Consider the following 20,375-nt stretch of genomic DNA (forward strand, 5'->3'; position numbering starts at 1 on the left):
TTTCCTGAGCCAACAACAGTCGCCTCGGCTCTGACAGATAACCTCAAACAGGCACAGAGTGATAGGATAACGCCTCAAAAATGGGCCAAACGCTTTTCGGAAGACAAACAGTTGGTTGAGACAGGTCGTTGTCGATGTCAGTCAACAAGTGCCTCGGTTTACCTATCTTCTGTTTTGCTCAAGTATCCTAGCTAGCCCATAAGCTACGTGACCAGCTATCTCGCATTAGCCAGCTTCGTAACGTTGGCTAAACAGCAACGCTAACAGGCTGTATGTGAGAGGGACAGCCGGGTTTGCCTGACAACACTGACAAAGAAGAAGGAAAGGTAAGAGGAGCTCCGTGTAATAACCCAATAACGTGATGCAGTAAAGCGTCAGCAGACAAACCCCCCAGTGTGGGGCTGAAAACAACACCTTGGTGACGTTAGCTGTAATAAATATTGATCACGTGTTTTGCTTGTGATCTTAACAGCAGGTTAAACATAAACAAATATATTTTGTCATATTTATGCTGTAGATAATTACATACATTAAGCTGTGCGTCTCAGTCAAGCTCTCCGCCTCATGGTGCTGGGGATGACGTAATGTTTTCCTCCCGTTCACCTGCACGTAGGTGATAACGGAACCAAGAGGAAGAAAGACCAACACTCTAGCGGTCCCTTCATTAATAAGCAAAAGGTCGTCAGCGGGCCAGATAGCCAGATAGCCTAATCGTAAACGCAGGGAACCAGGGTTTTGACGAGGGATAAAGTGAAAGTGAAAGATAGCTCAGGCAGCCTGGCGCGGGAGTTAGGCGCTGTGTGCCATGTGTCAGTCAGTCACCGTGTCCAATGCAATGTCCCCCATCAACTCGTAGTGTTTCCCTCCCATTACAATTTTGTCTCCCTCGGCAGCTAGGCTTTTGTTGGCCACAGCAGAGATAACTGGATGGGCTCAGGTTAAGGGAAAGGGAAATGCACATAGATGGGGAAACGGACACAAACACAGCAGCAGGTGCATTGTTATTTGTGCAGTGGTGTTTCTCATCAGCATCGGCTGTGTATGTATGGATAACGATAGGCATGTTTTTTTTTGTCTACACAGATGGTGCAGCCACAACCTGATGGACCCCTGCAGTGGGACATGTCAGCAGAGGACAGTGGAGGGGCCCTCAGGGTCCCACCAGAGCTGGCTTCCAATGAAGTAGTGACCAGGCTCCTGGGAGACAACCAGCAGCTCAGAGGTCAGTTGCTGCCTCTCAAACCCCAGAGTTTATTCAATGGAGAAACGTTATAACCCTTTAATGTTCTGTCAACCGTTTGGTAGAGCCTAATATTAAGGCGAGACACTGCAGGCACAACATGACTGCTTTCATACTAGTATAGATTAAAGGGTCCAAAATTTACGTTTAGGTTTTTATTTGACAAAACGTTATCCGTTTGCGTGACGTCTGCACGTCAACTGAACTCTACATAATCATTCTTAGCACTGTTCTGAAGGTTATCGCAAAAGGATTTGCTACTTTGTTGTTGAAAGTCTGGAAAATGATACATTATGTTATCCTGGAAATCCAGACCCACATCTAGAACGATGCAGTAGACTGAGCAAATAAAAATTTGTCAGCTGCTGGATTTCCAGGCTAAGATTTAGTTCTATAAAGCTAACCAAGCTGAAAATGTATTTTAAGACCTGTACATAGTTTTTTTGCGTAATAAAATGAAAGAAATGTATCCAAAATCTGATCTGTTAAAACTTCAGGCAATAATATCTTTTAAAACTGAAAAAAAAATTTGAACTCTGGCTATATCCAAAATATAGATTTATTTTTTATTTTTTTCATGTGTGCATAATTATTTAGATATTGTCCAATTTTTATATTTATTCAAACGTTTCTGAAAAAATAATTATACAAAGAAATCATGTTTTTTATGTAAGTAATCAACTGGCAAAGTTTTGTGAAATCTAAAAATGTAAACGTTACCTAATACCTATTGCCCTGCAGTGTCTTGCCTTAACATACCTATTGGCTCTGTTAAAAGAAATAAACATAGATAGTTGTTATTAACGTTCCCAGGAAATAAAAGTGCAAAAAAACGTACAGGTAGACAACATTATTTATCTAAGCTACTGGTCATACCAGACCAAAATAGAAGGCTTTAGCAACAAAAGTGTAAGGGTCAGGGGTTACGGTTGACTGTTTACCCCCTTCTGTATGTCCTCCAGAGGCTTTGCGGCGCAGCAACCTGGCCCTGCGTCAGCGCTGTGAGGAGATGGAGGGATGGCAGCGACGGACGAGAGAGGAAAGAGAGTTTCTGAGCTTGCGTTTCCAGGAGGCCAGGGCCCTGGTGGAGAGGCTTGCCCAGGAGAACTACTCCCTGCAGGGCCTGGTGAACGGGCCGGCCTCTGCCCCTAACCCCTGCTGCTCCTCCAGCCAGACTGAAGAGCTGCAGGGGAAACCAGCCAGGAACGGACCGCTGGACGGACCACAGGTTAGCTAGCCCAGAGCCACATATCTGCTCCCTCCTATTCACACAGTGATGTGTTTTTTTGTATTTAATTTAAAAAAAAAATGTTATACATATAAGCCGCACCGCATAGATCCTGCTGTTTATATTTAATAACCCTGTGTCAGTATATGTTTGTGTCTTTTTGAACATATTAACAGTAGTTGTGTCACTTGTGTGCCTATATTCAATCCACATGCTGAGTCCTATTGCTTCTCTAATGGTTACTTCAATTAGTATGTTTTTTGTGGTGCAAATGTAGCTCACCAGCTCGTAAAATTTTCAATTCACACGTTGAGATTAACCTATGCACAGTGGACTTGAATGTGATATTTAAAGTTGCATATCACGTGACGCTGACTTTGTTCTTAGCACATAAACAACAATGAATCTAGTTATCTTGTTTGTTCATTGATGAGATGTTTAGAAATGTAAAGAGAGCATGGCGGAGGAAATTCATCTTCATTTGGTAGAACAGCCCGGTTCACCTGCTGAGTCTAGTCCCATTAGATGTTTGCTCTGCTATGTGATCTACCACACTGTGACTTGATGCAGCTAAACTCACCAGCCGTCCTTCCCCAGCTGCTGCACCGCTGATGATAGAAAAATATTGGTGATGAAAGCCACAAAGCATCTGTTACTAAATGAGCAAATGTGTATTAAGTCATTGTTGTAGAGCATGTGAAACGTGAGGAAACAACTTGACTTTAACATTAGAATTGCGATGCTGAAGAATAGATGCTCTGCCTCGACCATGCTTCAACATTAAAACCCATTTGTTTCTATTCTTTGCTTCAGACTCTGGATCAGCGGGACAGGAAGAGAGTTGAAGAGACGGATCAACACACACAGACCCTTCCGCCACGCAGCCTGGTGAGACCAATGTCCATCCTGGGTGTGCTTTGATTTCAGTTTTGATTGCATTTGTTAGTTTTTTGGCCTAACTTGTATGTCCGTGTGTCTAGGATGATGCCAGTGTTGAAAGCACCCTGCCCTCTCCCCCCACCTCTCTTTTACAGGGATGGGGGGAGATGATGGACAGGGAGAATGGCCAGGTGAGCTTGCTCCCTCCATCCTGCTTTCCACCAATCCGATCCCTCACACTCCTACCTGTGGCCGTCCCACCTCTAGTGTAATGCTTCACTGCTCCTTATCTTTGGTTGCATTCTTCGGGGTTTGGAAATCCTGACCTTCTTCTCAGATAAATCATTTGGGATGGTCTGTGAAGTGGGATCTCTGAATGCAAAACCTGGCACTAATCACCAGATAGTATTTTAAAGGTCACATGTTATGTTTGTTTTCCAGTTCAAAACTTTTATTTGGGTTTGTACAAGAAATGTTTTTCATTGTGTGGTTTACAAAGAACCCTTTATATTTCTCACAGTGCCATTGCTGAATCTCCTCTTTACAGCCTGTTTTAGGGCCTGTCTCTTTAAGCCCCGCCTTCCAAAAGGTCCAGTCTGCTCTGATTGGCCCTGAATCTAACTGCACACCCCCAGATTCTGCGGAATCTGGGGGTGTGCTTGTCATGGGTGGAGGTAGTGCTAAGTAAGTTTTTATCCCCTTATGATGTCATTAGGGGATAAACCACACCCCCCCCCCCCCACTAACAAACTTACATATAAATCTGACAGTTTTTTTTAAAGCAGGTTTTCAGAAAGGTGGATATACAGTCAAGTGCGAAAGTTTGTGAACCCCTTGAACATTTTGGAATTTTATTTATTGTAACCATCATTAATTCATTTTTATCAATACCAGTATTTTTTATATGAAATAACAGATGTTTGTTTATCAATTCAACATTTTTCTTTTCCAGAAATCAATTGTTAAAACAGATAAAACAAATTATTTGACGAATGTTGTATGTGCAAAAGTTTGTGAACCCTGAGCTGCATTGCTTAAATGGAGCAGGTAAACACAATCAGATGGGCCAAATTGAGTCATGAAATGGACCAATGTAGTGAGAGATCTTTAGGGAAGAAATTGGGCGGCACTAGATACAACAGAGATAAAACCAGGTCAGTTTAGGCTCACCAAAGTGAACCCATACAGGTCAGACATGCTAAAAGGGGAAACAATCTCAGAGGATCTCAGGAATAGAGTTGTGATGCTGCACATTTGTCTGGGGACAGCTATAAATTATTTAAAAAAAAGTTTGAGCTCCATCGGTCCACCGTGAGGCAAATCATCTACAAATGAAGAGCTTTAAGAGTGACTGAACATCTGCCTAGAAGTGGACTTCCTTCAAAAATATCCACAAGCGCCACAAGATAAGTGATTTTTCAGTTAAAAGCCAACCCAAACATTACATCTGGTGATTTGCAGACCTCTCTTGCAGCATCTGGGACAGATGTGCATGGTTCCACAATAAGAAGAAAACTCAGTCAACATGGCTTTCATGGGATGGTTGCTGAAGAAGCCTCTGCTCTCAAAAAAGAACAAAACTGCTTGTCACAACTTTGCCAGAGAGCACCTGGAGATACCTGAAGTCTTATTCTGTGGACAGATTAGTCAAAAATTGAACTGTTTGGTCATAACCAAAACCGCCATGTTTGGGCAAAAACGCAATTCTGCCTACCACCTAGAGAACCTTCTCCCAAGTGAATAATGGTGGTTTCAAATTGTCTGCAAATCTCCAGGTGTAATGTTTGGGTTGGCTTTTACCTGAAAAATCACTTTTCTTGTGGCGCTTGAGGATATTTTTGAAGGAAGTCCACTTCTAGGCAGATGTTAAGTCACTCTTAAAGCTCTCCATTTGTAGATGATTTGCCTCACGGTGGACCGATTGAGCTCAAATTTTTTTTTATGAATTTATAACTGTCCCCAGACAAATGTGTAACATCAAAACTCTATTCCTGAGATCCTCTGAGATTTGTTTCCCTTTTAGCATGTCTGACCTGTATGGGTTCACTTTGGTGAGCCTAAACTGACCTGGTTTTATCTCTGTTTTATCTAGTGCCGCCCAATTTCTTTCCTAAAGATCTCTCATTACATTGGTCTATTTCATCAACCAATTTGGCCAACCTGATTGTGTTTACCTTGCTCGATTTAAGCAATGCAGCTCAGGGTTCACAAACTTTTGCACATACAACATTCGTCAAATAATTTGTTTTATCTGTTTTAATAATTGATTTCTGGAAAATAAAAATGTTGAATTGATAAACAAACATCTGTTATTTCATATAAAAAATACTGGTATTGATAAAAATGAATTAATAATGGTTAAAATAAATAAAATTCCAAAAGGCTCAAGGGGTTCACAAACTTTCGCACTTGACTGTATTTTGTCATACTTTGGTAGCCTTTAGACACATCAGGGACCCCTATTAATATTGTAAAAACATGAAACAGTGGATTAAGCATAATAGGTGACCTTAAAATCAGTTCTGAGCTTGAGGAAGTTTCTCCTGAAATATAAATCTAGAGGTGTCCCATGTTTTTTTTTGTTTTTTTTTCCCTCATACGTCCGAGCAGCAACGCTGGATTGTTTTTTTAGTTGGACACCATAAATGCCTCTGCTTCTCACTTTGAATGGAGCAATGCATCCTAACCCAGCTCACCTCTAAAGATGAAAGCGGTCTGTCTCTGTCCACTTCCCTCCCGTCAACACATCTTTCTCCCCGCGTCCATTTATCCCTGCTTCTCTCCCCTGTCTTCTCCGCAGCCTGTGGAAGGTCCAAACGAGTTCCTCCAGCTGCTCAAGAACCGCAAAGAAAAACTGGAGGAAGGCATGAAGGAGCTGAGGAATAAGAATGAAGAGCTGGAGAAGGAGAGGGACAAGGGAGAGAAAGAGCAAGAGAGTTTGCGGCGCTGCATTGACCAGCTACAGGGCAAACTGGCCCAGGCGCAGGTAACACACCATCCACGTCTGTCAAACTCACATTATAGTTAGTGGAAATTCATCCTTTTTAAATGTGATCAATTTGCTGAAACACTGTTGGTCGGAGAAGTAATGGCATAGCTTCTTTGTATCGCTTGCCATGTCATGTTGATTCCCTCTGTTAAATCTTGGTGTCACTTATACTGTAGATCGGACCATCAGTTTCCATTTACGACATTTACTGCATAATCAGTGATTTTATTTTATTTTGTACAGGCCAGCAATGTTACTGAGGACGCCGTTCCACATCGCTCTGAGGCCCAGCACTCCTCTGACTGGTATGACACATTGTTACCGTCCTAATACAAAACCCTTCAATGGACTGTTTAAAAACTAACAGCACTTAACTGGCTTCCTGCAGTTAACCAGTTGTCATAACAAGCAGCTTTTTGGACTGACTGACTGACTGCTTAACTCTCCTATAATATCTGCAGACACTGGACACTGGCATGCGTTGTTTCTGCATTTGTTCTGCTTGATAAGAGGCCTGACTTTTGAGATCTCTTCCTCCCCCTCCCCGTTCCCACTCTTTCTCTCTCTATTCCCTTTTCCAGTTCTAGCCTGGCTAAACTCACAGAGCAGCTTCAGGCCACACAGGGCAGGTGAGCCCACAGCGCTGTGTGGCTTTCTCTTACTCACTGTGTGCATGACTCTGTATCTGTTACTGGTGTTACTGGGGCCATCTGTCTGTCTCTTACTTTTCAACTCCATATGTTTCCTGTTTGTTTTATAGGATCTGTGGTTGCTTACTGTACATCAAAGGAACATTTCAGTTTATTTTTCATCTATTTTTCTTTTTTGTCACATGTTGATATGATTGTATAGTGTACCAGTTTACAAACATGTATAATTCTTCCGGTCATGGCGGAATTTTAACAATTTGTAAACTTTTTCTCTTTACATTAAAGGATTCAAATCTAACTTTTGTTAGCATCATATTGGCAAAACCAACTGGACTATTATATCAACTATCACATATCCATAGTACTTTACTGACCAATATTGCAACTCCGATTTAGATTGAAATAATTTTTTATAAGGGTAATGAAGGGCCTGCCTTTGTGGTCTACATTTGATTAAAGTAGGCATCACTACAGCCACCATAATCACAGAAACATGTTGTATGTGCATGAATAGAATGAAATAATGCTGCTGCCTGTTGTTGAGCTCCTCCCAGGGTTAGTAAATGGGTCTGGTTTTGAAATATTGCCTTGGTCCTTACTTGATATCACTCAACAAATATAAACTCTTCAAATATTAGCTTATATTTAAACGAAGTGAAACTTAATGTTGACGCATGGCTCCGTGGAGGACAGCGCATTCTCCCGACAAGTTATATTTTTTAAATATATATATATATCTTTTTTTATTTTAATTAAGTTTGCTGAGAATTTGTTCTCCTATTTATATGCACATTTTTAAAATGAAGCTGCGGTAGCCTAGATATACATAGGGAACACTCCAGTCAGAACAAGTATCCAACACCTTAAATGTATTAATTGGAAATTTAGATGAAAAATACATCGATGTACTTCTGTGAAACCACAGTTGAATACTGTGTGTGTATATGTGTGTGTGTGTAGGTATCGTGAGTTGGAGGAGAAGCTTGATTACCTACAGAAGAGCTCAGCTCAGCGGGACAGGACTGAAGCTCTGCTCAAACAGAAGGACAAGGACTGTGCCCAGGTAGCAAATGCCTTTTAACTTAAACTCTGATGACTCAACATCCACAACTTTGAAATCTTCCAACCACTCACAGAGTTACAGGTGTAGCAAGCAGCTTTAAAAATGTCAACCATACTGCAGTACCCTTTTTTGTTTTTTAAAGCCTTTTTAAAATATGTTTGCAGCTGGCTAAGGACTGCGAGGCTCTGAAGGCTCAAGCGACTTCCCTGTTAGGAGAACTGAACGAGAGACAGAGCTGCCTGGAGAAAAGCGAGCACGAACGCAAGACGCTGGACGAAAAGTAAGTTGCCCACGCCACATCGCCGCATGAATTTCTATTACATTTGTATATGCAGAGACTTCTAATGTGTGATGTGTTTGTGTGTTGCGTTGTGTGCAGGCTGTGCAATAAGCTGAAGGGCCTGCAGGTGGCGGAGCGCGAGCTGGAGCAGCAGAGGAAGCAGCATCATGTGGCCATGGACAAGCTGCTGCTGCAGACCCAGAGCCTGGAGCAAGCCCTGAAGACAGAGAGACACACAGTCACAGAGGAGAAGTGGGTTCAACACACACAGAGAGGGAGAGAGAGAGCAGAGTGCCAACTGGAAGATTTCATTGACATTGTATTGAAAAAGAGCTTTTCTCAGAATGTGCCATGACAGAAATGAGCGCAAACCCTGTCACATAGAACGTCTTTAGTATCATTGTGGGACCGTCATGTACAGGGCCACCGAAGTCCCCAGAAAATACATACAGTATACCCGTTCACTGTTTATCACTGCTGCTGTGTTTTACTTCACTTTCCATAAGATAATATGGAACTTTATCTGTCTCGAATGTTATTAATAATAATAATAATAATAATAATAATAATAATAATAATAATAATACATTTGATCTAAAGGCGCCTTTCACGGCTCTCAAGGACACCGTACAATCAAACAAAATGTTTCCAGAATTACAGAAAAAAATAATACAAATAACTGAAATATAAAATATACAACGTGTTTTTAAAAAGTGTCAAGTAAATGCAAACAAACAGTGCCTCCATAGAAATAATAGATAGCCTGTGATGGTGGCAAGTCCTATTGCACATAAAAGTACTGTTACCTTCACTGCACCTGGGATCTGTAACACTCTTGTTTCACGTTTTTTTTTTTTATTCTCCTCCTCTTAAGGAAAAAACTGACACAGCTGCAGCATGCCTACACGTGTCTCTTCAGGGACTACGATTGTAAACTGAAGAGCGAGGTAAAAAAAAACACAATCAGGACATCTCTTTACGCCCATTAGTCCGGCTTACAGGCTCACGTTTTAACACTCATTTGCTTGTTTGTTTGTGTCCTAGGGAGGAGACCTGTGCCTCAGACTGGAGGAGGCAGAGAGAGCGCTGGCCCTAAAGCAGGACCTGATAGATAAACTGAAGGAGGAGGTGGAGCAGCTGAAAGGCTCCCTGGAGACCGTCCCTGTCCTCACTGCACAGGTACAGTCACACAGCGGCTCCACAAGGCAGGGATTCAGCTGCATCTGTCCTCTTCCATTCTTTGAGCCTGTTGCTGATTTTGATGCCAACCAAGGCCTGTGAGCTCTTTCATAAGCTTACCAGCCACCTATATGCTAAAGTGCAACCAAAGAGGGATTGTCTGTGTGGATGGGGAGGCTTTTAGTAAGTGTTTAACCCTATATGAAGCTACTGTATAGTGTAGGGTCACTAAGCTGACAGTGTATTTTAACAAACGCTTTGAGGCTTAACTTGAACGTGACAAAGTTTTTTTCCGCTTCTAACTTTTTCTGTCGTCACTCATTTTAAATGTGTCTATAGCCCATGAGAGAACATTGGAAACAAGAACAGAACGGTGACAATGACTGCACTTTGAGTTAAGGGTTAACTTCTTGGGGTGGAAATAAGCCTTGGTTTTTCTCTTTCAGTCTCCAATGCAGATCATTGAAGATCATACATATTGTGATGTAATTATCAGCCAAATCAGATCATTTTTATTTATAAAGCTCAATATCACAAATAGCTATTTGCCTCAGTGGGTTTAACAATCTGGACAGCAATTCGACACCCTCTGTCCTCATACCTGTGACCCAACTGAGGAACAACTCTGGCAGCCAAATATTTAAAAAACTGCTTATAACTTAATAACAGCCAATAACGTAATACTTTTTCCATTTTTTATGTAATGAAAGCCGATAATGTAGTAACTTTCCAGTAATGTAATATAACATTTCTAAACAATTAACGTAATAACTTTTTGCCTGAGGCCATCCCTCTGGGAAGTTAAACAAGGTGTCAAGTAATAGCTAATAATTAAAGGTTAGACCAAATAGATGGGTTTTAAGTTTATATTAAAAACACCTTGAAATGGGGCGCCCGTAGCTTAGTGGGTAGGGCGTCCCCTCCTCGGCCAAGGCCCTGTAGCAGACCCGGGTTCGAATCCCGCCCGGGTCAGTTCCCTGCATGTCCTCTCCTCCTAGCCCCATTTCAACTCTGTCTCTCCAATCTGTCTAATAAAGCAAAAATGCCCAAAAAATAATCTTCGAAAAACACCCCGAAAGACTCCGGTTGTCTGTCTGATGTCTGCCCATCCTTCTGAGTCACTTGTCAGTTATGCACAAAGCAGCCACAGTATCAGCCACGCCTACATCCGAACATGTCTACAGGGACACCGTAATGAAAGCAAAATGGCTGCTGTCTTTCCTCACGGTCTTTGTGTTTGCCCCAGGCGGAGATCTACAAGGCGGACTTCCTGGCGGAGCGCGAAGCGAGAGAGAAGCTGAACCAGAAGAAAGAGGAGCTGCAGGATCAGCTGACTCAGGCCGTGGCTGAGATTGACAGACTCAAACAGGAAGCCACATCACGGTAAAGAAGAATGAAAACAAAAGTTACCTCATCATAACGCAGACCCATGTGCATTATGATAAGTATTTGTGTCCATGTAAATGCGTATAACATAGGAGCCTGTGTCTTTATAGTCTTTCTGATCCAGGCTCACTGAATTTCTGTCCCTGCTAATCAGATGCCGCGTCAGCATCTTACTGTGACTTTATCTTAACTGCAGCTTCCATTAAAGGGAGGCGGCGGCCACATCGCCAAGACTCACTTTCTCGTATCTCTAAGCTTATCCTCTGCGTCTAAACAAATATTTATACGGCTAGATGCTAATTGACGTGCCTCTTGTTCACCTCTGTTGCAGTGCACGTATGGAGCAAATGAAGATGAGACACGGGGAAGACTTTCCAGCACGGGCCCCCCACATTGCCCCTCCACAAGGTGCACTACACACTCACTCTAGCATTAAATACAAGTCACAGCCGCTTTGATACAAAGGTGCCGAGTCGACAGAAACGGAATGTTCCTCGTAGCTACTTTGAGTCACATGACCTCTCCTCCACCTCCCTGTATGCCTCTCTATGCTCTCGAGTTCTACTTGATGATTCACTCGACGATCACCATGCTACACAGTGGGCCGAAGTTTAAGTTTCTTTTTTTTTGTAGTAAATGCACTACTGCATTAATAGTGACAGAAATAAACAGTTTTAGAGTGAAAAGTTGAAGTCAGCCATATTGTTTCATGGTTTTTAATTGCACTTATCATTTCTAAGCACTAGTTTGCCAATTTTGAAATAAAAATAAGTAATCAGATCATTTACTTGTGCTAACTTGGCATTATACGACAATTTAAAAATACCAACAGGTATTACCAGGAAACAATATCCTTATAGTATAAAGTTAAATTACTAATGTGCATCAGAAAAGCTTCTACTATTTTATGAGTATAATTGTTTCCTGTATTATCAGAACATTGTTATTTATAGTTCCAGGCTTAAATAAAACCGGGCCAACTTTGCACCTTGATGGAGCTTGTTGGCTTATTTTAACCAGCAGGAAGCTGTGTGCAGAGGACAAGCTTTAGAAAAAGCCACTGTACACTTCCTGCTCAGAAGCAGCAAACAGGAGGCGCACACAATTTAGAGACTAGCTGGTGAGTACAGTGGAGCTTTTAACAGCTAAAGAGACCGACACTCCACCAAAAAACAGAGCTTAAAGAGAGAGAAAATTGGACTTACATTCATCAGGTGAAACAAACCCTACTCCAGATGAATGATCATCTTGCTCATAAGTAACATTTTCCTACAATTCTTAGAAACATCTGCTCGACATTGAACTGTTTTTGAGCTTGCTGTGCTTCCTTTTGCGTTTCTGCTTTAGCGAGGAGTTGTTTTAACATGCTTTCTTTTCTCCTTGGCCTTAGGTGTGTACCCCGGTGCAACTTTCAACACGGCGCCCCCCGCACCCTCGTTCCGCAATCATGCTTTGGTACCAGTGGGTGATCAGGGGGCAGCCGGAGCCGAAGAGCTGCCAGATTTATGTTGTCCCAAGTGCCAGTACCAGGCTCCAGACATGGACACGCTGCAGATACACGTCATGGACTGTATACAGTAACAGGAGCATATAGTCCAGAAACATGGTGACTTCCCAACACACACACACACACACACACATACAGATACATATACAGTGTATTTATGTTCAGCGTATCTGCTCCCAGATCCGTGTGCACAGCGTATGGTAGCTGCACCTTAAACTCTTTCTTCCATCCGAAACACGTGCTGCGGATCTTCATTTTACAAAAATCAAATATGTGGAAGTGGAAATCAGAGCACTGTATGAAGACAGCGAGATAATCAGCATGGTATTTTCCCCTTAAAGAAAGACTCCATGGATTAAAATTCTTCTTCTGCAGCTTTTTCCATTCAGCAGCCCTCCTTTTAATGACTCCTTTTTTCTCTCCCCGGCACCTGCGCTTTTTCTCGCCCCCTCCCCACGCCTCGCCCTCTGATGCACATGTCCGTCAGTATTTGTACAATATCCCAGTTTTTCTTGCCTCTTCTCTCATCCCCGATCACGATGTGGCAACCGAGCAAGAAACTACATAGGATTGAGAACGAGTGCATACTTTGACTGCATCCATCCATGTTCTATCAATCAGTAATCTTTGGACCTACGATGTTAAAAAAGGGACAGTTCAGAAGGGTTGATTTTCCATCGGAGGAGAAAACACATCATGGACAATGTGAATAACCTAGTAAGCGTTAAATACTATAGAATATTCAAATATGTTTTAGTCATACATGTTGCTGTCTGCATTACCTCAAAACGTGTATTATTAAGTATTAGAGGTGGATTTACTCTTATTGAAGACTGTAGCCATTCTCTGTGTTCTGTGCCTGTGTACACCTTTGACTGCACCACTGCTTTGTCCCTGACGCCAGCCCTTACCCTTAACCTTTGCCCTTAACCCAACATTTGAATTTGAATTTGAATTTTTTATTTTATTTCAGACATATCAAAAACAATACAAAACTAAATGAAAAGCATAAAAATACAATAAACAAAATTTATGTTTAAATGACTTCACAAAAAGAAAAAAAGAAAACAAATGATCTGTATTGATGATATGCCTGAAAAGGAGCAGGAAGAAGTACATTGCCCTTTCTGTGACCCTTACTCTTTCTTATCTTCACCTGTGGCACCTAGCTATGTATCCATCTGAGGTAAGCACATGGAGGGTTATTCAGTTTGTGTGAATATTGTATGTTATGATAGATAATTTGGTGCAAAGAATGTTGTTTCAAACTGTTGAAGATTTATGTAATAAAACAGTTATTCGTGTGTGCGTGTGCGCGTGTGTGTGTGCGTGCGTGCGTGCGTGCGTGCGTGTGTGTGTGAGAGAGAGAAAGAAAGAAAGAAAGAAAGAAAGAAAGAAAGAAAGAAAGAAAGAAAGAAAGAAAGAAAGAAAGAAAGAAAGAAAGAAAGAAAGAAAGAAAGAAAGAAAGAGAGAGAAAGAGAGAGAGAGAGAGAAAGAGAGAGAGAGGCAGGCTACAAGTGGGAAGAAACCATTACCTAGGGTTCGGGGGAAATCATTATTATTTTCCTTTAACTTTCTTTAAAAACTTTATCAGAAGGGAAACATTGAATCAATTTACAGTGGAATTATTATAGTGCGCTTACAATTGTAAAGTAACAATCCCACGAAAGAATTAAAAGAAATAGCAAAGAAACACCTGACAGCGAGGGCAGGTGGTAACGCTTTACGACCGACTTGAGCAGTGTCAAGTTGCAAAGCCACACGCATAGATGGACCGGAAACCGTTCATGCAGCCTTCAAAATAAGAGGCTTCCGCCTATATCCTTAAGGACTACTTCTTTGCAGGGGCTTTAGGTAGCCTTTTTCTAATATTGTAATAAATGAAGTCCAATATACAAGTCATCTGTTATCAGAATTTGGTTTATAATCCGTGAATATTCGATGTACACACAGACTATTATTGTGTACGGCTAAAGTCCCGACAGGAAGTCAATCTAGTTTTATTTGGGCTAACTTCACACTGGTCTTTAGTTTCTTTTAAGCTGCACCAGCCGGACACGCGCTCCATTCATAGCCGCCTCTTTATTTACCCGGTGCCCACGACTGGCGTTGTGTGTTTTGAAGTGGTTTTCAGGCGGGCAATGTCGGACTCAACACCCCCGCCTCCCACGGCAGAGGCTGTGGGAACCGAGGGGTGTCTTTTCCCGGGATACAAGCCATTCAATCCCGAAGAGCACGGCCTGGAGCGCGGGTTCCGTCTCACAGCATTCTCGGATCTGAAAGGATGAGGCTGCAAGGTCCCGCAGGAGGCTCTGCTCAAACTCCTGGCGGGACTGGAGGCGGACCGGGCTGATGGGACGGGGAAGGCCGGAGACCAAGCGTCGGAGTTCGGCCAACAGTTGCCCAGCCCCCGGCTCGGTAAGAGACAAATGAATAGGCGAGCTGGCCTTCATGTCCCGTACATTTCGTCAGAAAGCCTGGAGGTTGACGTGACGTCAGCTAGCGGAACTGCTAACCATGCTAGCTTGGGCTATCTCATTTGACAGATGGACTTCTTTAGGCGACCGAAAACCATTTATTTTATGATAGCCCTCAGCTATCGAACTTTTTAACATAACCTAACTTAGTTACGGCTGTAGTAGGTTAGCAGTAAGCTACATCCCAAATGCATCTAATTCATAGGAAGTTAGCGTCAGTAATTTTAAGAGCAGACTAGTTCTGCGAGTTGTCAAATTACCTGACGGTGCATGATTCAGCAGAAATGTTTTGGATATATGTAAGAGCAAAGTTCATCCTCTTGGTCAAACATTTCTTCTATTAAAGCAGTTTCGCAATCTCGAGCAGGGGGTTCATTTACTACCGGTAGAGATGTAGTAACCTCCGGGTTAGAAAGCATCGTTGACTGAGCGCAGGAACAAACCCCTGTACTGTCAATAGTTAACTGTAAAGTACACTGTAATGTCATCCCTTAAACAACAACGCCACGAGTACACACACACACAACACATATATACTCACAATGAAATAGTAGAAGTGTCACTTTCAAATAAACTTTAAACACTTAAATATGTTCACTACATGTATTTGCATCCTCACTGTGGTGTGTTTCAGGTATAGGGATGGACTGCTGTGTGATCCCCCTGAGACACGGCGGGCTCTCTCTGGTCCAGACCACGGACTTTTTCTACCCCCTGGTGGAGGACCCATACATGATGGTGAGTTACCCGGCAGGTGTTTCCCTCTGACTATTTACACACCCGGTCCCTGCCATGGCTCAGTGGGAGACAGTTCAGGATGTAGGGCTGCCTGAACACTGAGGATTTGCAGTAACAAACTCAAAATCTCAAACATAATAGCATAGCACCATTCATAGCATACATGACCGGTGCTCGTAATGTACGTCAGGATCTGATTCTGCACACAAGGATATGTACACACTTTTTAGTGCAATGTCCACTTTGTCTTTAACAAACCATATGTAAACACATTTTATGATGCATATGCTGTAACAATCCTGAAGTTGTGTGAAGTCCCACCCGTGATGTTGACTTTATGTAACACATGTCCTTTAATATACTGTTCATTATGATGGCATGATGCCGTATACCCTGATACTTGCGGAAGACATAAAAATCTGGGTGAAATGCAAAGCCTTTTAAGTGTTATGTCATTCTAAATGTCCGTTAGTCAGTTAGATATAAACAATATACTGGTAAAATGCTGCTGAATGTGTGTAAATGATTACCTACTGACTACTAACAGAGAATGAGCTGGAGAGGCCTTGAATCTTCATGTGCAGGAAGTGACCCCTGTACGCACTGAGCATGGGTTTATGTTTTCCAGACTGAACGAAAAGAGATTATACAACAAGTAGTTCCGACCAAGCAATCTGATTGGTCAACAGGACTTTAAGAATATGCTCAAATCGGCATGACGGCATGCCTTAATCCTCACTAAAAATATTACTGAAATACTGTGTAATATTGCTTAGATGAACGGATGGTCCCACACACGCCTACTGTTTCGTGTTTCGTTTTTTGTTCATGGTTTGTGCCATTCCTATAAATGATAGAGCCCCAGGCATTTGAAAGTAAATGTCATCCAGGAGCTGAAATTGGTTCCTTCCTTCCAACCTGGATCTCCTTTTTTTTTAGAAAGAATAACTTTCAAGACATGAAAACAACACTTGGCTACCTGTTTTGACTCGTTTCCCCCCCTCTGTCTCTCTCTCTTTCTCTGCCTGTCCATCTCTCAGGGCAGGATAGCGTGTGCTAATGTCCTCAGTGATCTGTACGCCATGGGCATCACAGAGTGCGACAACATGCTGATGCTGCTGAGTGTGAGCCAGAAGATGAATGATAAGGTAAGGACATGTCAACGCGGCCCGTGTTCTCCTCCGCCACTTTCTAACAGCGATGCATGTCTTACTGAGGTCTTCCCCTTTGGTGACCCTGTATCCTCTGTGTATGACAGGACCGTGAGCGGGTGATGCCGCTGATGATTCAGGGCTTTCGTGATGCAGCAGAGGAGGGGGGGACTTCTGTGACGGGGGGCCAGACGGTGATCAACCCCTGGATCATCATAGGCGGAGTAGCATCTGTCGTCTGCCAGCCCAATGAGTTAATCATGTGAGTCAGCCACCTTCCCTCATGTCGTTCAACTTTGGTCAGAGCCTTCCAACAATGCATTTACAAGGCAGATAAAAAAAAACTCAATAATTACTGCAAACACTGCAGTCAGCCTTTTTAGTGTGGCTGCTGTTGAGCAATGTGAGTGTTTTTAAAAATGTTTTTCCTTTTTTTTTAACCCAAATATATACTTTGTATTTTTGATTATTTTAATAATTACACACGGCTAGACAGAAATCCAGAAGTAACGTATGGCAATGTTTTACAGAGTCAACACCAGGGAAGGCCTTGTGCAAAAAAAATAAAAATGCACATTTTTCTACATGTATTCAATAAAAATAAATTTAAGTTAAAGAAAAATTCTCATTTGTTATTAGAATGAATAACAAGGTAATATAGGCATATCGGCCTACCTACTTTTTTATTATCGGCCATTGAGAAACCCATATCCTATATGGGTCGACCACTTGTCTTCTGCATTTCGCCCTGATCTTCAAATAAACTTACTTCATAATTGGCATATCACTAGGAGGCTCCTTTGCTAAAAACCATGCATGACTGAATGTTATATTTTCATGAGCTAGGAAAGAGAACAGTTTTTAATCTTTTGTATTCTACGTCCAGGCCGGATGGCGCTGTGCCAGGAGACGTCTTGGTTCTGACTAAACCTCTGGGGACACAGGTGGCAGTGAACGCTCACCAGTGGCTGGATCAGGTAAAGTCCGCTCACATCAGCATAGTTTGGAGTGTTGTCTTTGTCTTGAATGTTTCTCACCCTGTCTTTCTGTCTGTTCTCTTATATCCCACAGCCCGAAAGGTGGAACAAGATCAAGCTGGTCGTCACCAAAGAGGAAGTGAAAGAGGCCTATCAGGAAGCCATGTTCTCCATGGCGACGCTAAACCGCACAGGTATGCTTTGCTCATCAAGACAAAGGCACGCATTTAATGTCTGGCTTCACACTATCACCTTCATTTAGCTATGAGGAAGCTGATATATTTTGCTTTCTGCGCCTTAAACCAGTTTTTGTTTTTGTGCCCTCCAGCTGCAGGCCTCATGCACAAATTCCAGGCCCACGCTGCCACAGACGTGACTGGTTACGGGTTGCTAGGTCACGCCAACAACCTGGCAGCTCAGCAAACAAACGAGGTGGCCTTCGTCATCCACAACCTACCAATCATAGCCAAGATGGCGGCCATCAGCAAGGCCTGTGGAAACATATTCAACCTGGTTCAGGGCAATTCAGCGGAAACCTCTGGTAGGTCCAACAGAATGACATGCAGGAAATGTGGTCGTCTTGTCTGTGTATCTTTGAATGGACGTAACGTGAAGTAACGTGCATTTGGCCATAACTTAATTATGGAAGTAAAGTATGTAAGGGATAATGTATCGCGAACAGGTCACTCATGAGAAATAAAGACCAAGGTTGCTATACATTATCCCGCTTATCACACGGCTACTAACTTAACTAATACATTAATTGTGGCAAAATGTTGTTTTTAAATGGGGTTTTATAGATTATGAAACGTTTTTATTGCTTACGGTACAAAAAAAATAGTTTTCTACGGTGTGAACTTCCTCATAGCAACGGTATCTATGTGAATCTGTGGCCAAACTCCCGTCCCCTTGACTTGAGTCTTTTCAGACAATACATTGACCATGACTCCGAAGTTCCCTGCTCTCCAGATACGTCATGTTGAATAGTAGGTCTAAATGTTTGTAGACATCTGTCTGTGGATCGATATGGCGGGACGAGATCCATCAGCACGATGTCCGTAGGTCTGTAGCAACGGGCAATTAGCTTTGACAGCGGGCATGAGCGATAAATAACGGCCTGTAGAATGCCTTGATTGACCTCTCATAACACAGCATTCATCAGTACTGCCGTGTAATAAATGATTATACTGCTGTGGTAACCGCAAACCCCTCTTCCTCTGCTTCCTCCAGGCGGGCTGCTGGTGTGTCTGCCCAGGGAGCAGGCAGCCAAGTTCTGCTCTGAGATGAAGAGCCAGAGCTCGGGCGCTGGCGGCCAGGGGGCGGCGGGCGGAGCCTGGATCATCGGCATCGTGGAGAAGGGCGACCATCGCGCTCGCATCATCGACAAACCCCGCATCATCGAGGTCCCAGCGCGAGGAAGCCAGGCAGCCAACCAGGACAACAGCTCTGCCAGCCCCGCTCCTAGCCCCAATCTGTCATAGACACTGTGTGTGTGTGTGTGTGTGTGTGTGTGTGTGTGTGTGTGTGTGTGTGTGTGTGTGTGTGTGTGTGTGTGTGTGTGTGTGTGTGTGTGTGTGTGTGTGTGTGTGTGTGTGTGTGTGTGTGTGTGTGTGTGTGTGTGTGTGTGTGTGTGTGTGTGTGTGTGTGTGTGTGTGTGTGTGTGTGTGAGAGAGGGGTTGGGGTTGGATGGATGGATGTTGCTGTCATCTCATTCCCCTTTTAGTCAAATGCTGAGAGCACACAGTCCACCATCTTGCAATGGCTACACAATTATTAATCCATCTCTGGAGAGAGGAAACAAAGCCAAGCCTAAACCAATAAATGAATTCAGAATAGTGTGCTGCCCCAACCCCATCCCTTTTTATTTAGATTTGCTCTCCCCTTTCTTAATCCATATAGACACCTAAACGTTATATATTTATCTGAATGCAAAGGAAAAAAAGCTTCATTGACAAAATTAGTTCTTACAAGAAAACATTCCAAATCATTCTTCCCAGCGTAATGGCGAATAATGAAAACTGTGCGTGTGTTTGTGTGTGTGTGCGTGTGTGTTAAATCATTCGACTTCTTTGCTGCAGGGGAAAGGGGAACAGAGGTTCTGTCAGTCATGTTGGTGAATGTATCATGCGGGAAAATGAGCGGTTCACCGGTCCCGGCTCCGCCCGCACAGCCCAGAGGGAGGCTTGAGCAGCTTCCTCTGGACCAGCCCGGGTTGGTGTTTCAGACCGTCCATCTTTGTCAGCTGATTGGCTGTCCAGCATCAAGTCCCTCCCACCTTTCCTTTTTATGAAGCTCTGCCTTTTAAACCCCAGCCAATGGGGCCAGGTGGAGTGGATGTTCGCCTTTGGATTGGGGTCGGACCTGCGCTGCTGGAGGGCCAAAGCTGTCTGTCTTTTTAGATTTCCTGCTTTTCACAATCAATAAAAAACCATCAACTCACAAATACTGTTTGTGTAGTTATTGACTGTTTTAAGAGCTTTAATGAAAAAAAAAAACACTGTGCCCCAGACAGAAAAAGCATGTTTAACGAATAAGCTCTAGAAAAGTCAAGCTCACGTCATAACTGGAGCCTTGCAGTGAAGAAGAAGCCTCTATATAATGTCATATTAACCAGGGCACTATTAGTGGAAG

General features: G+C 42.9%; 2 protein-coding genes across 3 annotated transcripts; both read left to right on the forward strand.

Moving 5' to 3' along the window:
* Window positions 1-7: 7 nt before the first annotated feature.
* Window positions 8-13,705, forward strand: ikbkg (inhibitor of nuclear factor kappa B kinase regulatory subunit gamma). 2 transcript variants are annotated; one of them, XM_080031277.1, is made up of 15 exons: window positions 8-326; window positions 1,084-1,222; window positions 2,203-2,468; window positions 3,282-3,356; window positions 3,449-3,538; window positions 6,148-6,333; window positions 6,580-6,641; window positions 7,947-8,049; window positions 8,214-8,329; window positions 8,429-8,581; window positions 9,204-9,276; window positions 9,374-9,508; window positions 10,755-10,891; window positions 11,226-11,302; window positions 12,285-13,705. In XM_080031277.1, exons 2-15 carry the CDS (start codon window positions 1,084-1,086, stop codon window positions 12,473-12,475), a joined length of 1,803 nt encoding a protein of 600 aa, XP_079887403.1. In that variant the 5' UTR covers window positions 8-326; the 3' UTR covers window positions 12,476-13,705. The 2 variants fall into 2 exon arrangements, with proteins under 2 accessions (XP_079887403.1, XP_079887404.1); XM_080031278.1 differs by lacking the exon at window positions 3,449-3,538.
* A 706-nt stretch (window positions 13,706-14,411) lies between these two features.
* Window positions 14,412-20,178, forward strand: sephs3 (selenophosphate synthetase 3). The gene is made up of 8 exons (XM_080030299.1): window positions 14,412-14,819; window positions 15,513-15,616; window positions 16,657-16,764; window positions 16,875-17,029; window positions 17,654-17,744; window positions 17,839-17,938; window positions 18,073-18,285; window positions 18,975-20,178. Exons 1-8 carry the CDS (start codon window positions 14,543-14,545, stop codon window positions 19,223-19,225), a joined length of 1,299 nt encoding a protein of 432 aa, XP_079886425.1. The 5' UTR covers window positions 14,412-14,542; the 3' UTR covers window positions 19,226-20,178.
* Window positions 20,179-20,375: the final 197 nt, after the last annotated feature.

This window comes from Ammodytes marinus, assembly GCF_949987685.1.
Source record: "Ammodytes marinus genome assembly, chromosome: 7".
Classification (NCBI taxonomy): Eukaryota; Metazoa; Chordata; class Actinopteri; order Uranoscopiformes; family Ammodytidae; genus Ammodytes; species Ammodytes marinus.

Coding starts and splice junctions, on each gene's coding strand:
- ikbkg (XM_080031277.1), top strand. CDS start 1,084: ATGGTGCAGCCACAACCTGATGGACCCCTGCAGTGGGACATGTCAGCA. Junction 6,642..7,946: donor GCCCAGCACTCCTCTGACTG/GTATGACACATT, acceptor GTGTGTGTGTAG/GTATCGTGAGTTGGAGGAGA. Junction 8,582..9,203: donor CACACAGTCACAGAGGAGAA/GTGGGTTCAACA, acceptor CCTCCTCTTAAG/GAAAAAACTGACACAGCTGC.